This window comes from Anastrepha obliqua, chromosome 5 (assembly GCF_027943255.1).
Source record: "Anastrepha obliqua isolate idAnaObli1 chromosome 5, idAnaObli1_1.0, whole genome shotgun sequence".
Classification (NCBI taxonomy): Eukaryota; Metazoa; Arthropoda; class Insecta; order Diptera; family Tephritidae; genus Anastrepha; species Anastrepha obliqua.
This window is the reverse complement of record NC_072896.1, coordinates 74,787,421-74,808,607: the sequence shown is the minus strand read 5'-3', so window position 1 is coordinate 74,808,607 and position 21,187 is coordinate 74,787,421. Positions and strand designations below refer to the sequence as shown.

The window sequence follows — 21,187 nt, the reverse complement described above, 5'->3', positions numbered from 1 at the left end:
CAAAACTTCCTCCACTGTGGTTTCCTCTGGTTTTACTTCTTCAATCTTTTCGATGAGTTTTTCTTGAATCACTTCTGGAGCCTTCATTTCCACAGCTTCAGTAATAACAGTGGTGATGGTGGTAGTTGTCGTGCTGGTGTGGGGCACAGTTTCATCAGATGTGGGTTCTTCGTCTGAGAACACCATAGGTTCGTCTAGTACATCCATCCACGTGCTGGAAGATTCGTCAATTGGAAGACCGGCATATGCAGGTTTCTTTGGTTCTTCCTTTATTGGTTCTACCGGTTTCTCCTCAACACTCTTCACTCCCACAACCTCCTCTACTGGAGTTTCAGCTGCTTGCACAGCTTCAACGTTTTCGATGGGTTTATCTTCAACTGTCCTCACTTCCACAATTTCTTCCACTGTGGTTTCAACTGGTTCCACATCTTCAACCTTTTCGATGGGTGTTTCTTCAACTGTCTTGACATCCACAACTTCCTTCATTGTGGTTTCATCTGTTTTCACTTCTTCAACCTTTTCGTTTGGTTTCTCTTCAACTGTTTCGATGAGTGTTTCTTCAATCACTTCTGCAGGTTTTATTTCTGGAGCCTTCATTTCCACAGCTTCAGTAACAACAGTGGTGATGGTGGTAGTTGTTGTAGTGGTGTGGGACACAGTTTCATCAGATGTTTCTTCTTCGTCTGTGAACACCATAGGTTCGTCCAGTACATCCATCCGCGTGTTGGAAGATTCGTCAATTGGAAGACCGGCATATGCAGGTTTCTTTGGTTCTTCCTTTATTGGTTCGATTGGTTTCTCCTCAACACTCTTCACTCCCATAACCTCCTTTACTGGAGCGTCAACTGCTTGCACAGCTTCAACGTTTTCGATGGGTTTCTCTTCAACTGTCTTCACTTCCACAACTTCCTCCACTGTGGTTTCAACTGGTTTCACTTCTTCAGCCTTTCCGATTGCTTTTTCTTCAATCACTTCTGCAGGCTTTATTTCTGGAGTCTTCATTTCTACAGCTTCAGTAATAACAGTGGTGATGGTGGTAGTTGTCGTACTGGTGTGGGACACAGTTTCATCAGATGTGGGTTCTTCGTCTGAGAACACCATAGGTTCGTCCAGTACATCCATCCACGTGCTGGAAGATTCGTCAATTGGAAGACCGGCATATGCAGGTTTCTTTGGTGCATCCTTTATTGGTTCGACCGGTTTCTCCTCAACACTCTTCACTCCCATAACCTCCTTTACTGGAGCGTCAACTGCTTGCACAGCTTCAACGTTTTCGATGGGTTTCTCTTCAACTGTCCTCACTTCCACAATTTCCTTCACTGTGGTTTCATCTGGTTTTGTTTCTTCAACCTTTTCGATGAGTTTTTCTTCAATCACTTCTGCAGGCTTTATTTCTGGAGTCTTCATTTCTACAGCTTCAGTAACAACAGTGGTGATGGTGGTAGTTGTTGTAGTGGTATGGGACACAGTTTCATCAGATGTTTGTTCTTCGTCTGAGAACACCATAGGTTCGTCCAGTACATCCATCCACGTGCTGGAAGATTCGTCAATTGGAAGACCGGCATATGCAGGTTTCTTTGGTTCTTCCTTTATTGGTTCGATTGGTTTCTCCTCAACACTCTTCACTTCCACAACCTCCGCTACTGGAGTTTCAACTGGTCCCACATCTTCAACCTTTTCGATGGGTGTTTCTTCAACTGTCTTGACATCCACAACTTCCTTCATTGTGGTTTCATCTGTTTTCACTTCATCAACCTTTTCGGTTGGTTTCTCTTCAAGTGTTTTGATGAGTGTTTCCTCAATCACTTCTGCAGGTTTTATTTCTGGAGCTTTTATTTCCACAGCTTCAGTAACAACAGTGGTGATGGTGGTAGTTGTCGCGCTGGTGTGGGACACAGTTTCATCAGATGTTTCTTCTTCGTCAGTGAACACCATAGGTTCGTCCAGTACATCCATCCACGTGTTGGAAGATTCGTCAATTGGAAGACCGGCATATGCAGGTTTCTTTGGTTCTTCCTTTATTGGTTCGATTGGTTTCTCCTCAACAACCTTCACTCCCTCAACTGGAGTTTCAACTGCTTCCACAGATTCAACATCAACAACTTCTTGTATTGGAGTTTCAACTGTTTCCACTTCATCAACATTTTCGCTGGGTTTCTTTTCAATGTTTTCTGCAGGCATTAAAACTGGAGTCTTCACTTCCTCCGAGGCATCATTTTGCTGTTTTGCAACTTTTTCAACAAAAAGTGTTTCAGCTGTTTTAATAGCTTCAATATTGTACTTTGGTATTTCGAAGTTTATGAAGCCACAAACAGTATTCCTCGTCGAAGCTAGAGCTTTTGTAACAGTAGCAACGCTGGTCGTGGCATTTGTGGTCGGGAAAGTTGATGAAATAACTATGGTTTCCTTGTCGATTGGCTCTTTCTTAACTACTGCTGCAATTTCAGTAGTGGGCTTAGAAATATCTTCCACTGTGGTTTCAGATACAATGGTACCCGTGGTAGTTGTAGTGGAGGTGGTTTTTGAAACTAACTGATCTTCTTTGTCTACTAGTTCAATCTTTGCAACCTTTTCGACTAAGTTTTCTTCTTCTTTATCACTTACCTCACTTACTGCGGTCTCCTGTAAACGTGGTGTGACATCTTCGTGCAGGGCATGGTATCTAACTTCAGCTTGTGCCAGAAGGGACACGTCGTATTTTGGAGCATCGTAATAAATATTTATGTCACTTATAATTCCACTTGTGTCTTTATTAGGAGCTTCGCTAATAAGAGTATTTTCTTCTTTCTGGAGCAAGTCTTCTATTTTGGGTTCTGGGGGTTTGTTACTCACTTCAATATAGCTCTTTTCGGCTAATTGCAGTTCACCTGTTTTATACTTAGGTATCTCAAAGCAAATGAGTGAAGAAGTATTGGGGCTACATTCTTCGATTAGATCGCTTGCGCAGGGTTTAGCGGTAGGTATTTCATTAGCATTAGCAATATTAGTGGGTTCTGTAAATTCAGGCAATTTTGTTATTTCTTGCACCTCTTCTTCAACCTTAGGTTCTTTAATGGTCTCAACATGTGTCTCAAGAGTAGGAACATCCCGCTCAACTAATTCGTGATACAGTTCGTCGACCCTATTTATTTCCCTAAGTTTAAGTGAATTATCTTGAACCAATTCATGGAATATATTTTGTTCTAAAACAGTTTTGGTACTTTCTTTTGTTAAATCTTTATCAAATGGCTTAACATTTTCGGTTTGTGCTTCTTGTTTTGGAATATTTCTAGTTTCGCTAGCTGAACGCTCTTCTGTAATCAACTCTACGGTGCTATCTACATCTTGCTGTTTGAAAAAGTCTTCAGGAAGCGCTGGCCGCTTCTTCTTATCTTTCTTAGAAAGCTTCTTCTTAATGTCCTCAAATAATACTTGCTCTTCAGCAGTCATATCTGTTATGAATTCTTGCGTGTTTACTGGTTTCGTCGGCATTACACTGGGCTCTTCTAACTTTTCGATATTTTGGGTTTCAATTTCTTTAGGAGTTGAATCCGGATATACAATATCAACTTTGGCTTTTTCAGTTGACAGGAAAGTGTTTTCAACAACCTCGTTGGTTTTTGTAATCAGTTCATCTACTATCCTCTCCTCTGTTACTTTCTCAATAAATGAATTTGTATTTTCTATTTGAATTTGCTGTTCGTAAATTGACTCTTCTAACTTTTGCTCCTCTTGAGTTAAGGGCTCTACCTTTGTAGAGGCATCAGGGTTAACTGCTAAGTTATAAACCTGTTCAGTATTCACATCACTCACAGTTACAGACTCATCTACAATATCATCCCTCATCTGCTCTTCTGTTACCGTCCGAATGACTGACTGAGTCTTTTCGGTTTGAGTTTCTTGCTTTACTTCTTCTTCTACAACCTTCTTTTCGTCAGATTCGTTTTCTGTGTTCTCTAAATGTTCTGTTAATGTTTCTGTAACTTCAAGACTAACGGATGGGAAATCGAAATGCATTTTCATTTTTGGTGTTTTATATTTCTCCTCATGCGTAATGAGTGCAATCTTTCTAACCTCGCCCGATTTTGGTGGGCTCTCGTAACTTTCACTAACTAGTTGTAGCGGTTCACCATTTACAGTTTCAAAACTAGTTCCCTGTAAAGTCAAAAGTCTAGTACGTTTGGTAACGGTAGTGGTAGACTTTGTTGACTGTTCGTCAGATTGAGTGATCAAGGTCTTATTGGTGACTGTAATGTCAGTGGTTGTTTCTGAGGATTGCGTACTGTCAATTGTACTCGTCGTCTGCTGTGATTGCTGTTCCTCAACATTTGGTACTTCTTTCGTTTCAATATCAATAACCTCAATGCCAGGACTTTGTGATTCCACTTGAACAGTATTTGATGAATCAATAATTTGAACCCCATCAATACCACCGAATTCGAGTTTGTTAGTGCTTTCAGTTGGTACATATGCTTTTGACAAAGTTTCAGATGATCCAATGACATCAGTGAGTTTTCCTCCCGGCAATGTCGCATGATCGGGCATTTCAATTGAGGAGGTTACTAAGATATCATCTGGATTATCCACTTCTCTCAATAGTATACGTCCATCCGATGCAATAGTCTTATTCAATCTCATTGTACGTATAGTTGTGGTTTTTATGATAGCGCCATCTGTATGTGTTGTGGTGGTTGAGCTCTCACTGGGCTCTTCAATAATCATTGGTGACTTTCTTAACTGATCTTCGCTTGTCGATTCGCTCGTTTCTGATTGAGCGGTTTCGTCACTTGCATTGACACAGGAATCGTGCGGTATGCGTCTGACAAAGCTTGTCGTTCGCACAGTCACAGTTTTTACTACACCGCCATTTGGTTCAAGGGTTGTGCCATCGTCGGCAGGTTCTTTGGCCAGCACCTTGTTTTCAGCCACATTTGTTGATGTAGTGGTTTTTTCGGCAGTATCTTCTTCAATGTTTTGCGTAATCTTTTTAACAGTTTTCGTTTTACGTACACGAATCGTTTTAATCACTTCTCCGCTAATTGCTTGATCTGTTTGTATCGATGCGATATTTTGTTCTTCTGAGGGCGTGACATTTTTAATTTCCAATGTTACTGATGCATCGGCATTAGTACACTTTTCCTCTTCTGAAGGTGTTGGTGTAGACTCTTTTTCTGCCGTTACTTCCGTAGCAATGGCAATTTCACCTTCTGAGACATTCTGTGACTTAATGCTCATTATGCGAACTGTTGTGGTTTTAACAACACCACTATCAGCTACTTCTCTCACAACTGATTCCGATTTCTCAATTTTTGGTTCTTCCTTCGCTTCCTCTGCCACATCAATATCTTCTATTATTGATGGCACAACCTGCGGCTCAGGTGACTCTTGTTTCTTTTGTGTTATTTTCTTGACGAATTTCGTCTTGCGTACGGTCGTGGTCTTCACTACGCCACTCTCGTCTTCGGCCGGTGGTTCTTTTTCTGGTATATTTGGTATTGCACTTATTTCATTCAGGGGCTCTGTGGTTTCTAATACAGGCTGTGGCTCTGTAATTGTTATTTCGGCGACTTTCTGTACAATCGGTTTAGCCGATTTTACATCTGTCTCAACTTCTGCTGCTTGTGGTATATGGAGTGGCGGTTGCATTTGCTTCTCACCACTTAAGAAGTCGTTTGTCAAAGTTTTAATGTCTGCGCGCTCTTTTGTAACGGATTCACTGAACTCCGCAACAAAAGGCTCATTATCTGTAACGTCAATTGCGAAAGCAACTTGTTTCGTTGGCTTCCTTAAGGGAACTGTGACACTGATAGAAGACTTCGGTAGTGTTGCCTGTGTCATAGTTGTCGTAGTTGTGATATGCGACAACATTGCATCCGGAGAAAATTCGAGAGCTTTTTCGCTCTCATTGGCGACTAGAAGAGGTTTATCAACGGGAGATTTTTCTTCTTCAGTAACAGCAACTGTTGCTATTGGTAGATTTGTTTCCATGATATTCTCTTTCTTTGCCACCTTAACAATATTTTCAACTGTCTCGACGTTTGCTGTTTTAGACTCTTTTTCCGGTTTACCTTTCTTTTTATCTTTCTTAACTTTCTTTGAGGGTTTCTGAGATACTTCAGATGTTTGTCCTTCAGCGGTAATGAAGTCGGTGACCTGAGTCGAAAGAGTCTCCCCTACAAACACATCGGCAGATTCGACAACTGGCTCTGGGACAGGCTCACTGGTAACAATGGGTTCTTCAAAAGCAGTTTCGGTGCTAGTGGTGATCATGGTATCCTTTGTGAATGCTGGTTTGTTTTCAACCGGATTTATTTCTTCACCTTCTTCAATTAGCACTTCCTTTCCATCAATCATTTTTGTAATAATTCTTCGCGTAATCACTGTCGTTGTCTTAGATATATTACCGTCAGTTGTAGTTCTGGAATAAGTTTCGATTCTTGGTTGCTCTGTAGATATGCTTACAATTTCAGAGTCTGGCTGATAAACATTAACATCTTGAATGATTTGTTCTGTATTGATGTCTTGTGCAACCGGTTTCGCTTCAATGATGCTGACAAGTTGCTCAACAGATTCGTTTGGAGTTTTCTGTGTGGTTTCTTCTTCTTCAACAATTTCCTCCTTTCCGTCAATAATTCTAATAATTTTTGTACGCGTAGTTAAAGTTGATGTTTTTCTTGTAGTAGTTTTGATGATCGATGTGGCGAATCCATCTGTTGAAGATATTTCTTCGCCAAATATTATGGTTTCATCAGTAGGAGTCTCATTTGTATCCATAGGTACTTCTTCAGTGACGACAGTGCGTTGTTCTGCTGGGAGCACTGGTATTTCTTTTTGCTCTTTTTGACTCTTTGCCTTTTTCTTGTCTTTCTTTGCAGGTTTCTGCGGTTTCTCAACTGCTTGTTTTTCAGCAGCAATGAAATCATGTATACTTGATTTGAGTGTATTTTCTGGCGACACTTCTTTCTCGCTGACAATTGCGTTGGCCTCTGCAATAGGCCAAGCAGTTAGTGGCTCTTCTTGTTTGATTTCCTCCACCACTGGTTTCTCTCCAACAAGTGTTGTGATCTCAATGAAAGGCTCAGCTCGAGTCTCATCACCTATTGGTTTATCTTCTGCAATAGGCTCAGCAGCTAGAGGCTCTTCCTGTTTAGTTTCCTCTACAATAGGTTTAGTTTGAATTTCTTCAAATACAGGTTTCCCTCCAACAGGTATGGTGATCTCAATAAGAGGTTCAGATCGAGTCTCTTCAACTACTGGTTTTTCTTCTACGATAGGCTCAGCAGTTAGAAGTTCTTCCTCTTTGGTTCTCTCCACCACAGGTTTGGTTAGAGGCTCTTGAGGCACGGGTTTCTCTTCAGCAAATGTTGTGACCTCAACAGCATGTTCAGCTCGAGTCTCTTCAACTGCTGGTTTCTCTTCCACAACTAACGTGCTCTCCACTATGGCATTGACTGGAACCTCTTCAAGTGCGGATTTTTCCTCAACCAACGTTGAGGTTTCTACGAATTTCTCCGTGATGGGTTTCCCTATTATTGTCACTTCTTCCATAACAGCTTCTACCGGTGCAGTCATCGGTCTAGCAGTTTCTACAATTGGCTCAGTTGGTGTATCCTTTTGTTTCTTTAGACTTTTTGTCTTTTTCGTGTCTTTTTTCGTTGGCTTTTCTGATTTATCCTTTTCAGCATTTATGAATTGAGAAATGCTTGATTTTAAACTGTTGTCGGGTTCTGTTGACATTTGTGTCCAAGGTCCTTCGATTACTTTTTCTTCCACAATAATTGGTGTTGGCTCTACAACTTTTGTGATTGAGTGTTGTTCTTTTTGGGCTGGCTTGTGTTTAGGTTCAATATATTCAGCTACAGAGTGTTTCTCAATCACAGTGATGGGAAAAGTTTCTTTAGCAGCTTGATACTTTTTCTTATCTTTCTTGGTGACTAATTTGGGTTTATCTGCAACAATCGCTTCTACGACTTGCACATTTGCCACCTCTTGTTTTTGTTTTGGTTCATCCTCAATAAAAGGCTCGGCGATAGTTTCCGCTGTAGTCAATGTTTGTACTACAAATGGTTCTACAGTCACTTCTTGACTCTTCGCTTTTGTTTTGTCCTTCTTTGATGACTTCTGGGGTTTATCTTTGCTCTGAATTTTTTCTGTAATGATAGTAGATGAAACGATTTCAGGTTGTTCAACAACCTCCTTGTGCAAAACTTCAGTTTCGCCGGAAGGCTCATCATCATCAACTACATCCTCCTCAAACACAACTTCTCTTCCATCAATGATTTTAGTAATAATACGCTTTGTCGTGCGTTTGGTTATTGTTGTCGTTGTGATAGTCGTAGTAGTGGAGCCACTATTTGACGTTATGAGTTTAGTAGACTCGGAAATTACTGGCGCCTTCTCAATTTGACTGCAGGGTATTACTTCCGCTGTCGGTTCAATTTGTGAGTGTTTACGTTGCGTTTTTGATCTATCTTTCCTCGCAGGTTTGGCCGGTATGTCTTTTACACTTTCAGTGGCAATGAAATCAATTGTGTTCGACTTTATATCATCGAAATTTTCACTAGGAGGAACGATATTTTCAATAGGAACTACTTTATCTGCTGGAGCGATAGACTTCTCAGCAGAAACAGGAACTTTTTCAGCGACAGGGCTAACTTTTGCGGTTTCATGTATTACAACCATTTCTGACTTTTCTTTCTTCTCCACAGGCTCTTCAATCTCACCTGAATGCTTATGTTTCTTTTGCCTTTTAGGTTTTGATGGTTTCTTTTCTGGTTCTTTCTCATGCACGACGTTAGCTACAGTTTTAACCTGCTGCTTAGTTGTGCCTGACCTTCCCACAGGAGCTGCGGCAGCCAATGTGGTCTCTCCATGAATTTCAGGCACAACCTCAGCTGATTTCACTTTTTTGCTTTCGCTTACATGCTTTGTGTCCTTGTTAGACTTGCTTGTCACAGATATTGTGCGCTCATCCACAGTTTTAATATTTTTATCATATTTCTCTTGCTTTTCATGTTTATCGTTCTTCTGTCGCACATCCACCTCGTGCGTTGTTGGTGGAGATCCGTTGTGATGTCTCTGTTTCGAATCGGTCCGTTGACCTCTTGGAGGTCTTTGTTCTTTACGTGGATGCGGCAATGTTGCCGCAGCGACGGAAGCTATGTCTTCCCTTTTCTGAACTGCTGACGCATCCCGAGAAGGAGACTTCAGTGGTCGACGATTATTATTGTTCGATGTCGTAGTCGCATATGTCGTTGTAGTTGTCGTTGCAGTTTTGGTTGTCAATCTTTGTTGCTGTGCTCTATTTGTATTTGTATCATATTTGGTTGTTGTAATGCGGATTTGCGTTTGCTGTTGCTGTGGCTGTTGACTGGATGGCTGGAAAACATTACTTCTACCTTGATGTATACCAAATAGTACTTCAGCATAAGTCGTGCCTTGTGTGGGCTCTGTTGTTGGTACCATATCTTGTCTTATAAAATATGTGGGATTTTGGGGCACTTGAGGAGATCCTAGTGCTTCTTGCGCTATCACAGTTTCCATGGGTTGCAAGGGAGCAGAGTAAGGAGCTGGCTGTACCGCTTCGGGCTCGGATACTTGCGTGCATTCTACGGACAGATAGTGTGCTTGTGGAGTCTCCACGATTTCGGCAGGGATAGACTCTATTTCATTAACCTCAAATTGTCCGAAGGTTATGTCGGGGCGCGGCTCCTCGACTTCAATCGATTGCGGTTCATACAATTGCGTATGCTGTTTTTCTTCATAATGTTGCGCGGGTTGCGACTGTTCATAGGGTTGTAAATGCGCGGGTTGCTCAAATTGCTGTGGGGATGAAGATTGTTCATAAGTTTGAACAGATTCTTCGAACGGTTGATGCGTTGATTGCTCGAATTGCTCTGTTGTATCTTGTACAAATTGTTGCTGGGCATTAACGAGTGTGTGCGTGGTTGTCACATTTTGTACAATGGACGCAAGTGTAGTGACCACTTGATCAATCACGTTCTGACCCGCTGGCGTTTGTTGATAATCAGTTAAATATTCTTGGGGCTGCGTGTCATAAGCAACATTTGGCAGCTCTTGATAGGGCTGTGTTTGTTGCTGATAGTATAACTGGGTTTGTTGATCATTGGGTGTTGCATAAACTGTTGTTTGGTACGATTCGGGCTGTTGTTGCGCTGTGGGATAATAACCGGTCATGAGTTGGTATTGCGTAGCAGTTGGTTGGTACTGATACTGAGTGTATGTCGTTTGTGCGGTTGTACCTTGTGGATATTGCATTTGTATAATTTGTTCGTAGTAATTTTGAGAGGCTGTCGACGGCTCGGCTTGAGCCACTTGTTGCGCCTCAGGCATTGTTGCATAACCCCACTGACCGGCATCAGCCATGTTCTCATACATACTCTGATAGAGTTGTGGATCGGGCTGCAGGTAAGTAGCCTGTATTTCTGCGGCGGTCATTGGTACATCGACATAAGAGTTTGGTAATGTGGTTGAGTCCACTAAAGTGCTTGCGATAGTGGTATTGTCGATGGGTGTAATTGGAGTCGTTGTTGACTCCATAAACACGCTTGCAAACGGTGTGGAGTCGTTTTGCTTTGAGGTTGCGGCAGCATTTACATAATCTGTACTGGAGCCACCCGTATCTGTCGGCAAATCGTGCATTGGTTGCTGAAATTCCACGACATTTGTTTCTATCACGTATGCTTCGTTTTCTTGAACATGTTGCTGAATTTGTGGTTCATATTGTGGTTGCGTTGACGCAGGCGCCTGCACCGGCGTAACGTACTCACTTGTAGTCGTGGTTGTAGTAGTAATTACTGTTCTTTTATCGCTTTGCGATTTATTTTGTTCAGCATTTGCACGCTGGCGTTCCATCTCTATGCCGCGCAACACTTCCGCATAAGAAGTAGAGCCGGGCGCCCAGATGGGACTACGTGAACGCATGCGATCTTGTGCGGGAGTGAGCAGATGTGCTTGTTGTTGCTGTTGCTCCAATTGGTGTTGCTGTGGTCTTGAATGCAACTGATTGCGAGGTGCGGTTGTAGCCGCAGTGTTAGACACATGTGAATGAGACTCACGGAATTCGCGCGTCGTGTGTTGCGTCGATTGCGCATGTTGCGACGAGGTTGTTAAATGATATTGCGAGTTGTCGTCATGCTGCGCACGACGACGCGGCGAACGACCACGACGCTGTTCGCGCGGCGCTTGTAGTTGCTGTTGGCGGGCTGCGGGTTGTGGCGCATCCAGCACGAGTGCCGTTTGATAAGCGACTTCTTCTTGCCGAAGCGGCACGCTAGCCACTGCGGGCGTCTCTTGCCAAGCCCTTATCGTTAATTCATGTTCACGTTCAGGCTGTGGTTGTTGTGCTTTCCTCATCGCATGGTGCGTCGTGGTACGTGTAGTCGTTGTGCGCGTCTCTGTGACGTGTTCACCACTCTCATTCATATATTCGATTTGCGAGCTCTGCACTTGTGGCACTGATGTCGAGTGCACTTCCAAGTCGATTCCATCATTTTGCGGTTGTTCCGATTGCAATTCTTGCATGGTGGTAATGATACTCATGGTTTCATATTGTTGAGGTTCAAATTCTTGTACTATTTGCGGCTCTCGGCTTACAGCCTCTGGCCTGGCTACTACATTATGAATTGTCGATGTGGTAGTGGTGTTTTCGTTGTTGGTTGTTGTGGTTATGGTAGTGGTCTCAAGTTTGGCATTTTGTACCTTACTCTTATTCAAAACACTTTCCGTTTGTGCAAAACTCACGGGACTGGAATGTCCCGAGAGCACCTCCGCATAAGATAGGCCTAATTTGGATGGCTTCAATAGCATGGACACAGCCGATGATGTGGTAACAACGGAATGCGGATCCAGCGTGTATGATAAGGCTGCGATCACATCGTATTTTTGTTGCATGTCATCGATAGACGTACGCAGAGTCTAGCATTGTTTTTAATAAAAAATAAAGGGCGAGATTTGCCAAATATGTTAGAGGTTTTGTTTCGCAAACAAAAATTATAGTATGTATGTATGTAATTGAAGAAAAATATTTCACGAGCCCTCAATCGACAAAATAATCTATATATAGTACATAAAAGCTGAACTAACTGAGCTATGGAAAGGTACTGAGCAAATTCTAGCATTTCCAGCTAAGCCTACTAAAAGCCTAATGCTGCTACAAAAGTTTCGACTTATAGAGATGCTGCCCCTATGCACTGAAGGGTTTTGAAATAACTACGCAAAAGTTTTTTTTTTTTAATTTTTATATTATATTTTATTTTAAAATCGCTACTGTTTTGGGGTCATGTCAGGGTTTTTAATATTTATGTTTGTATTTTTTCTTTTTTTCATTTTGTTTTTTGCTTTCGGTTATTCTTTAAGTGGTATTTATAAATAATGGCTGTTTACAATAACGGTTCGGATACGTGGACAACAATAAAAAAGTTAAGTTTTTCTTACGCTGCGTCAAGTGGCAAGTATATTGCTGGCACTTTTTCTCCACTGCCATACGCAGCCAACATTGGGAGTCTGTGAACGGCGCGACAGCAGAAAAAGTACCTGCAGAACGCGCGCAATTTGACGCATTTGGTAGCTTCATTGGCGGTGGCTGCTACTTAGCTAAATTGTTTGTATTTGTAAGTACGTAATGTGTTCATTGGCATTGAAGTTTTACGCTGCGCACACATTTTTTTCTATTCTTTTTGTTTTTTAATAATTAGGTACGAAAATTTAAATTAAATTTAAAATAATTAATGTTTGCCTATACATTATTAAAATTATAAATATTTATAGTAAAAATGTAGTAATGTATGGTATTTAATGTAATCGTTTTTGTTTTTGTTTTTTCTGCTGTTTATAAATGTGTATGTGTGGTTGAAATTTGGTTTATGCGCCTAAAACTATATATCTAGCATTGCATCGTCCGGTGTGCCGCGATGGATCAACAATTTGATGCGCTCATTGCGTGCAGTTATTTTTGAATGAAGATTCTTAACACGCTCCCGACATGCCTAAATACATACACACATGGGCACACAGTGACACAGGCATATGCGGATAAGGACGAGGTGGCGGTTGATAGACATGGAGATGGTCAAATAAATATTTTATATATATAAATATTTTTTTTTTTTTTTTTTTTCATTTAAATACATGTTGGATGAGTTCATAAATATATTTCGGTTGCGTTCATCACGCAGTAAGAGAGCGAGACAGAGTTACCCATTTACCAGAGGAAGAAGAAGGCAATTTTTTTAAACAAGAGGCATTTATTAATATTTGAACATTTTTTGCAACGCAATGGGGTGAAATATAAGCAATATGCAGATAGCGGGTGAGATATTAACATTTTATTATTTGTATACGAGTATATTTTTATTTTTCATGAGTATGAGTTAGCGAAAGCACGACAGAGTAGGGCGGAGAGGATATCAGTGAGTTAGACAAAGCCGGTAAGGGAAGCGTTAGTTAAAAAAAATTAATTAGTTGTTAGATTGCAAATTTTTTTTTGTTTTTTTTTTTGTAATATTTGGTAGTTTTTTAGCGTTTTTTCAAACAAGTTTTAGCAATTTTAATCATTTAAATTAGTAGCAATTTGTGTGTGTGTATGTGAGAAGTGAGTCGGTTAGTGAATTATTGTTTTTTTTTCAATACCATTACCGTCGCATTTTACCGTTTATTTCGTAGTAAATTTCAATAAGCAACAACACCATTTGTTTTACATGTTTTTTTCGTTTTGTTGTTGTTGTTTTAGTTATATGTTTTCATGTACGTTTTAGGTATGTATACGTTCCCAATATAACATATTTTTGTTTTGTTTTATTTTTGGTTTTGTTTTTGTTATAAAATGAGAATGTAAATAAAAGAAAAAAAGAAATACAAAATGTCAAATAATGTTGAAAATTATAAACTAACCATTTTTTGTTTTCATAATAATAAGAATAAATATTTAATAATTAAAGAAAACCATGAAGCATAAAGAGAGGAAAGTAAAGTAAATTAAATTATGGGTGTGTGCGAGAGAGAGAGAGAAAGAGAGCTTTTTTCAACCATACCCAATAAGTGCAGATGAGATATGAGTACGACAACCCAAGTTGCAAGTATGCAATAAAAATGAATTAATTTCAAATTATTTTTAATTAGAAAAATCAAGCTGTAAGGAACTACTACCGTTTATTTATAATACGAAGTACCAAAAGAAATGTTATTAGTTTTTTTTTTTTCGTTTAACAAGTTAAATGCTACTCAACCGCTTTTGGTGTTCAAATTCAAAGGCGGGACATGTGAGTAATGAAATGATGTATGAATGACAGAGTGAATGAATGATGGGAATGAGCGTGTAAACTAATTCAGTGCGGATAATGCCAATGCAACTGTGCAACAATGCAGCAGCCGCTTTAGGCGGCTTTTGGTGCTGTCGCGCAAAAATATACACACACATGAGCCAGCCTACGTGCACGAGCAGCAGTGGCTTAAGTGCTTAATGGCGCCTACTAAGCATATGTTTAAGTACGAAAGTGCGTGATAACTGAAATTTTCAAAAAAAAAAGTTTTCAATCCAAAAAAGCGCGATTTTCAAAAGTGAATTTGTAAGCGAAATTACTGAAATTTTTGCCGCTTTCCTGTTGAAAAATATTTTTTTTTCTCTATATTTATGTGCAAATAAATCTAAAACTAATTTCAATTCCTTTCACGTTTTTTTAATTAATTTTTTTTTTCTCTTCAGAAGTCGCTACGTGAATCATTTCTCATATTCGGTCATCCCAAAACCAAAAAAAAAAATTATAAATTATGAAATTTTGAAATTTCACACACAACCAGTGCGTGCGTAATTATTTATATTTAATACGCGAGTCTTCAAGGTGAACACATACACACATATGCACAATTTCTGTGTTACTGCGAGAGAAAAAGCTAAAAATACGCGCTATGACGGCAGCCACGTAGGCATTTCCATACGCTTAGCACTAAATTTTCACTGAAATTTCTTCAAAAATATACATTTGCTGCTCAGCTACAGAATTTTTACCAAAAAATGTATATCTTTGTAGATTTGTACGTAATATATTTGTGCCACGTGTTGGCTGCATACAATTGATGTGTTTTAACAAGTTCACGTGGTTGACGTTCAAATTTAAAAAATAAAAATTAAAAATTCGGCTGCATCACGAAGTAGAAAAAATGCAAATTTTGGAGCCAATTCTAACTAAACAATTTCTAAGCCGCTGTTTTTTATTAAAATTTAGAAAAATTTCTAATGCGCACATTTTTCTCAAACTCTTTCGTATGCATGATTTTGTGTGGATTGTAACGATAAAGCTACAGAAAATGGTTTAGGAGAGCTCACGCACCCGTACGAGAGCTTACTTACACGTCTTTTAACTAAACTTTGTTTTTGATATGCGCTGTAGAGTGGGCGTGAAAGGCGCTTTAGTAAACATAATATTTTTTTAATCTTTATTCAGGTCGATTTCTTAGTAGGAATTCTAGCAGTTTGAAAGCCGTAGCGCAAAAGCCGACTTAAGTGCCAAAAAGGAATGCTCATTTTTAAACTTTGAACTTCAAACTTCTTCCATATAAGGTCTGCAAAATGCGTTTTTTGTTTTTGCTCATTTTACTCTTTAAAGACACTCAAACGAGCCTGAATGCTTCAATAGCGCGTAGTTAAAACTTTAACGAAAATCTCTTCACAATTTTCTGTAACTTTGCGCTCACTTAAAATGAGTTATGAATTGATGGGCATGATGGCATATAGACAAAATGATGATGCTGCACGGTGTTAAAATACAAATGAATAGTGGCATGGCAACAAATACACTCAACCAAAAACCATGAAAAAATACATAAATTATACACACAGGAAAAGGTGGGTAGGATGGCGTGCAGATGCAATCTGCGTATGATTTGTGTGCAATCAATGTAGAAAATAAAGAGATAATTTGAGAATATAAACCAAAAATTCGTAAAAAAATTAAAAAATAAAAAGAACAATTTGAAGAAAAAATACAAACAAAAAAACATAGTTAAAGAAAAAACAATACAAACTCAAAATAAGGTATTTGTATACCAAAAAAAAAAGTATTTTTAATTGCCAATTTCAAAAACTTCGCAGCCACCGTGCAACTTCCTTAGCGAAAAAAATCAGGAAATTTGGTACCCATCAAGTTTGTTGAAAATAAATAAATAAAATAAGTTAAAAAAACTGCGTCATCTTACTAATACCAAAAAAAAAAATTAAAAATAAATAATAATAATTTACAATGCTGCTAGAAGTTACATATGGGGAGGGGGATTTTCGGGTAGGGTGCGTGTGTTAGTCAAATTACAATTCGTTAACATTTGCTAACAACAGTCGGTCGCTCTGGGAACCGTTTGTGTTATTGAAAATAAACAGCACCAAATGTTTTGCGATAATGATTTCGATGTTAATGAAAAAACTGTGCTTTTATTCGAGGGTCTCAAAAACTTAGCAGAATGTGAGAAAGAGAGAAAAAGCACAGGAAATACCCTAAAAAGAGGGGGTCTCAAAAACCTTCCATTTTTTTCAAATACTTTTCAGATCCTAAACATATAATCTGCAAACTGTCAGACAGCAACTAAGTGTGTCCTAAAAACAGCTTAACAACTCACTGCCTCACAGCTAGTAATCACTTTTATTATATGCTATTTATATATACATATATTCTAATACGTAAACTAAATAGTTTATAATTATCATAAATAACATAAAAACAACACCTGCCTGTTCCGTTTACATACCTGTTGCTCTGCTAATGCACGCTCACGATCGTGTGGCAGATACGTGGGCGCCATTACGAGCCGCAATTGTTGCTCTTCTTGTATGATCTTCTGACGCAACGTTTGCATCTGTTGCTGATAGATGTCGATCTGGCTCAGAGTCTCTTCCAGACTAGTGGTTTTGGTGCGTACCAATTCCGCCAGTCCGTCCAAGACCTTCAACAGCTCATCGACATTTTCGCTTAGGCGCGGATCGCCACCCATACCATTGCGGAAGTGCACCTGCAGACACAGAAGGGTAAAAGAGAAAAGCGAAGAGGGAGAGAAAGAGAAAGAGAGAGAGATCGGCAAAAACGCACTCATTATTTACTTTGCTTTTAATCAACAATAATTTCTTATTTGTTGTAAACTTTTACAAGTATAATGTTAACTATGTCAAGGTGGCGTGGGCACCTCACTCACCTCCAATTTCTCGATGGATAGGCGCAGTTTGGTTTTCTGTACATTAATGTCTGCTAGTGTTTTCTCGCAATAGCCCAATTGATCACGCAGCGGTTTCTTCTTATGTTGCGGCGAGTCCAATGATTGCTTCGTTTTGTCTATCCAGTTGCGTATGTCCTTGATTTTGCGTTCGCATTGATCCCATTCTTCACAGGCTTCTTGTAATAGGGAATTCTGTGTATTAAAAATTCGAAATATTAATAAGACAAAGTGTTTTCGAATTGCCCTAAAAAGATTTGGCAAAGTTGATGCACCTATTAAAGTGCTCAATTAAGACTCTCGAAATCGATGGATTTGAATGCAAGAAAAACACTAAAAATTTACAATTCGCGGAGGTGAAATTTTTCCGTATCGCTTGCTGTCATCCCGAAATGAGTTTCCGTCATCCACGAGCTTATAACTGAAACCCAGTTTATGCGTTCTTCTCTAATTTATAACCTTTCCAGCACATCAAGCCTACTTACACCCCATCAAATCATATTTTGTTCAATATTTAAAGCCACCTTTCTATTGAACACTCTCAATGTTACCAATTTCACTTTTTCTCCCACTGTTTCACCTACCCTTTCCAGTAGTACCGCTTCCACGGAAACCTTCGCATCCTCAGCCTCTTGCAATTTGTCCTTGAGATCGCCCACAGTCGTCACTTGTCCAATGTGTTCCAGTTCCTTATCCATTTCGCTCAAATGCTTCACGATTGGTTTGATACTCTTCACAGCCGCCGCATAGTCATTGAGTTTGTTTCGTGCCTCGGGTAGTGTGCGCAGTTCGATTGTCTGATCGAGGAAGATGCGTTTCTCGGCCACCCACGCCATCACAATTTGGTATAAATTCATAAATCTTGTCCATGCATCTAAGCTATCACCGACTTGTTGTTTCTTCTCATCCAACCACGAACGTACTTGTCCCAATTCTTGTGCCAACTGATCGATCGTCGATTGTACGAGTAGTTTCTCATTACTATTGCGACAATTATCGATAATCAGTTGTCCATTTGTTTTAACCATTGTGAAGCGCTCATAAATGCCGGCAATTTCTTGATTGATGCGATGCAGTAGTTCTTTCATCTGTGTGGGTGCGAGTGTACGATCTTGCACTTGCACTTCCGCCTGTCGCAGCCATCTTTGGATCTCATCCACGCCGCTCAGGTATTCGGTGCGTACAGTCTTGGCACGTTTGAAGTCCTTTTGTTTCGTTTCCATGGCGCCTTGTACTCGCTCTGAGAGCAATTCCAATGCGGTAAACTCCTGTTGTATATCACTGGGTACCAGATTCTGTTTCTTCAAGTAGCTCTCCTTGGTGTTGGCGATCAATTGTGTGCTCTCCTCAACCGCTTTGTCAACTTGTTGCTGCAAATCGGTTAGGGACTTTTCAATAGCGGCGATATTCTCGTCAAAAGCGTGTACTTCTTGTATCTGCTCAAGTAGCGCGTTAAATTTATCTTGCAGCTCTGAAATGCGATGGAAGACCTTTTCGATCTCTTCCAGATCCTTGCCAACCTGGCGATCCTTCTCGCGTAAGGTGTCGTTTAATCTGCGAAAGAGAGAGGAACAGAGAAAATGAGCGAAAATTAGATAGAAAATATGAGAATATATTTGGTGGATTAAGATTTAAGTTCCGTCGTTGAGGCACGTCAAATTTGTTTGTGCAAAAACCACGCGGTCAACCCCTCGGCTATTGCGTTTCAGTTATTGTACGTAGTAAGACGTAGATAATAATTGTGCTTTGGTTTTTTCCCCCCTGGGAAAATTTAAAAGTTTTTAAAATTCTTAGATTTGCGTTTTTTTTTCTTTTTGAAAAAATGTGCGCGTTATTTTCAATCGGTTGCGGCAATCGAACACTTGAGAAAAAATTTATGTCTTTGTTAAGTATTTGGGATTAAAAATGCGTCAAAGGTTTCCGTGGAAGAAATGCGACCGCGCTAGTAAATGAGAATTCTCCAAATGAACGGACCAAAATATTGTTTGGCTAAGGCAGCAGTGCCCGACGGACATACATACGGACAAATATACATAGCAGCCCAGAAGAAAATTGCTAGCGAATTCGAAAACGTTTTCGAAAATGGCAGCGTAGAGAACAAAGAGCATAGAAAGAAAATGAACATATAAATTTCGACGCCTTCAAGAGGGCTTGTAGCTGGGGAGATGCTTTTCCCAGATGGCCTCTGCCAAAAAGAAAACCTCAAAGCGGAAATAGGCTGTTTTGCTGTCATGATCTCATTAAGAAAATTTTCTGTCTCTTTTTGGAAACTTATTTTCTTTTTAAAACCTCATTGAGATTAAAATCACATATCTGTATGTGCTTGCCTCCGATTTTTGCTGCTGTTGATTGCAAAATAAAAAAACCAAAAATATTTAGGCAACGTAACGAATGATGAAACACACATAAACAAAGAAGTAAACGAGAAGAGTATGAGTCCCGTGGCAACGAGAGAGCGAGACACTAAAGAGAGTTCGAGAGCGATCGTGAAAAATGCCGGTTATGCGGTAGCTCTCAGCCGCTAGTATTTGTTTGGTCTGTAATAAGTAAGATTTGACTTTATTGTTGTGTTTGGTTGAGGCGCCAGGAAGAGCAGTAATTTCGAAATATGTTTTATTGGTCTGCGTTCTGTTGACTTTAAGGTCACATACAAACAAACCAAACATAGTTTTTCTCTCCACACGCATATATACAATATTTTATACACGATATGTTGGTAGGAGATTTTGCTTTAAATGCAACGTATGCCTTTGCAGATGTAAATAAAATTACATACACATATGAAACATGTGAAAAATGATTGCAAATGGATGAGAAATTGGAAAGAAAGTAAAGGCTGTTTAAGAATTTCTGTGATCAAAGATTAAAAAGAAAAAAAGTAAAAAAAGAAAGAGATTAAGAAAAGGTAAAAAAATAAATAAAATTTAAAAAAATTTCGCTTGACATTTTTAGTTGACATTCATGATGAGCGCGTAAATTTATTGCACCCCCTAGTTTTTGTTTTTGTTTCAGTTTTCGCTTTCTTTTACTTGAAAATTGGAAGCTGTTGCTATGCTTGCACGATTTGTTATTATTATTCTCAGCGGCTTTTGTTGTGATTCCTCATTCCTCATTCCTTATTTATTTATTTATTTATTTATGCATTCTTACTTTAAGTTTTATTTTTAAAATTCACCCACATCTGTTTGGCAGACAGATTGACGTAACCAGCACCACACCCAGGTCGTTTATACGCACTGTGCGTACTAGAGATGCCTATACTGGGATCACAGTATGTTGATATTATATAAGTAACGGGATTAGCCTATATAGATACCAGGCTAATTTATTATTCTTATTTTCTTTATTTTTTAGCTAAATGTTTAGAAAAGATTTGGAATAAGATGAGTTGCAGCTTTTAGCTGCAGAGTGGTGTTTTCTGCTGCAGGTCTTATGTGCTAAAAATTTAGATCACGGTTTGAAGACTTGACTTGGCATTTTGAATGTAATAAATTATACTATAGACCTAAGACTCTAAAGCTCCTCTTTGATTTTTAGCTTATAGAGTAATTCAAAGTTATTACAATAATGAAAATGTTTTATCTTAAAAATGTTGGTAAGTCTAAATTTACGTAGCTATGATAAAAAAAAACCTACTTATTTGTAACCTAATTCATGTTTTAAAAAATTTTGAACTACTTCATGTTTTAAAAATTGTTGCACTAAATAAGCAATTTTCTACAAAAATTCTAACAGTTTTTATAAGAAAACAACTCAAAACTGGTATTGAATTTTAACGGATTTCAAGCAAGTTACATTCCATTACATTTCAAAATCCCGAAATCTCGGGATTGACAATTACCACTAATATTACCAACCTTAGTGCGTACACACACACACATGCAAGTAAATGCACCGAAAATGCAATTGTGTGTATAGTTACATGCATGCCAAAGGCCTTTGCAGCGATCCACATGCATGCATTTTATCAGTTAAGCCCACTTCGTTAATTTGT

The 21,187-nt window shown here is 39.2% G+C and overlaps 1 protein-coding gene across 9 annotated transcripts in view; it reads right to left on the bottom strand.

Annotated features, from left to right (window-relative positions):
- LOC129247419 (muscle-specific protein 300 kDa) overlaps positions 1-21,187 on the bottom strand; it is a 290,571-nt gene that overhangs the window by 68,931 nt on the left and 200,453 nt on the right. For 8 of the 9 annotated variants that reach the window (XM_054886543.1, XM_054886545.1, XM_054886538.1 and 5 more), the window contains exons 16-18: positions 17,778-18,747; positions 17,176-17,388; positions 16,735-16,995 (exon numbers count right to left, since the gene is read on the bottom strand). In XM_054886543.1, the coding sequence (XP_054742518.1) occupies positions 16,735-16,995; positions 17,176-17,388; positions 17,778-18,747 (1,444 nt within the window). Of the gene's footprint in view, positions 1-12,761; positions 12,987-16,734; positions 16,996-17,175; positions 17,389-17,777; positions 18,748-21,187 lie in introns of those variants that run through there. The other variant, XM_054886544.1, reaches the window with a different exon arrangement.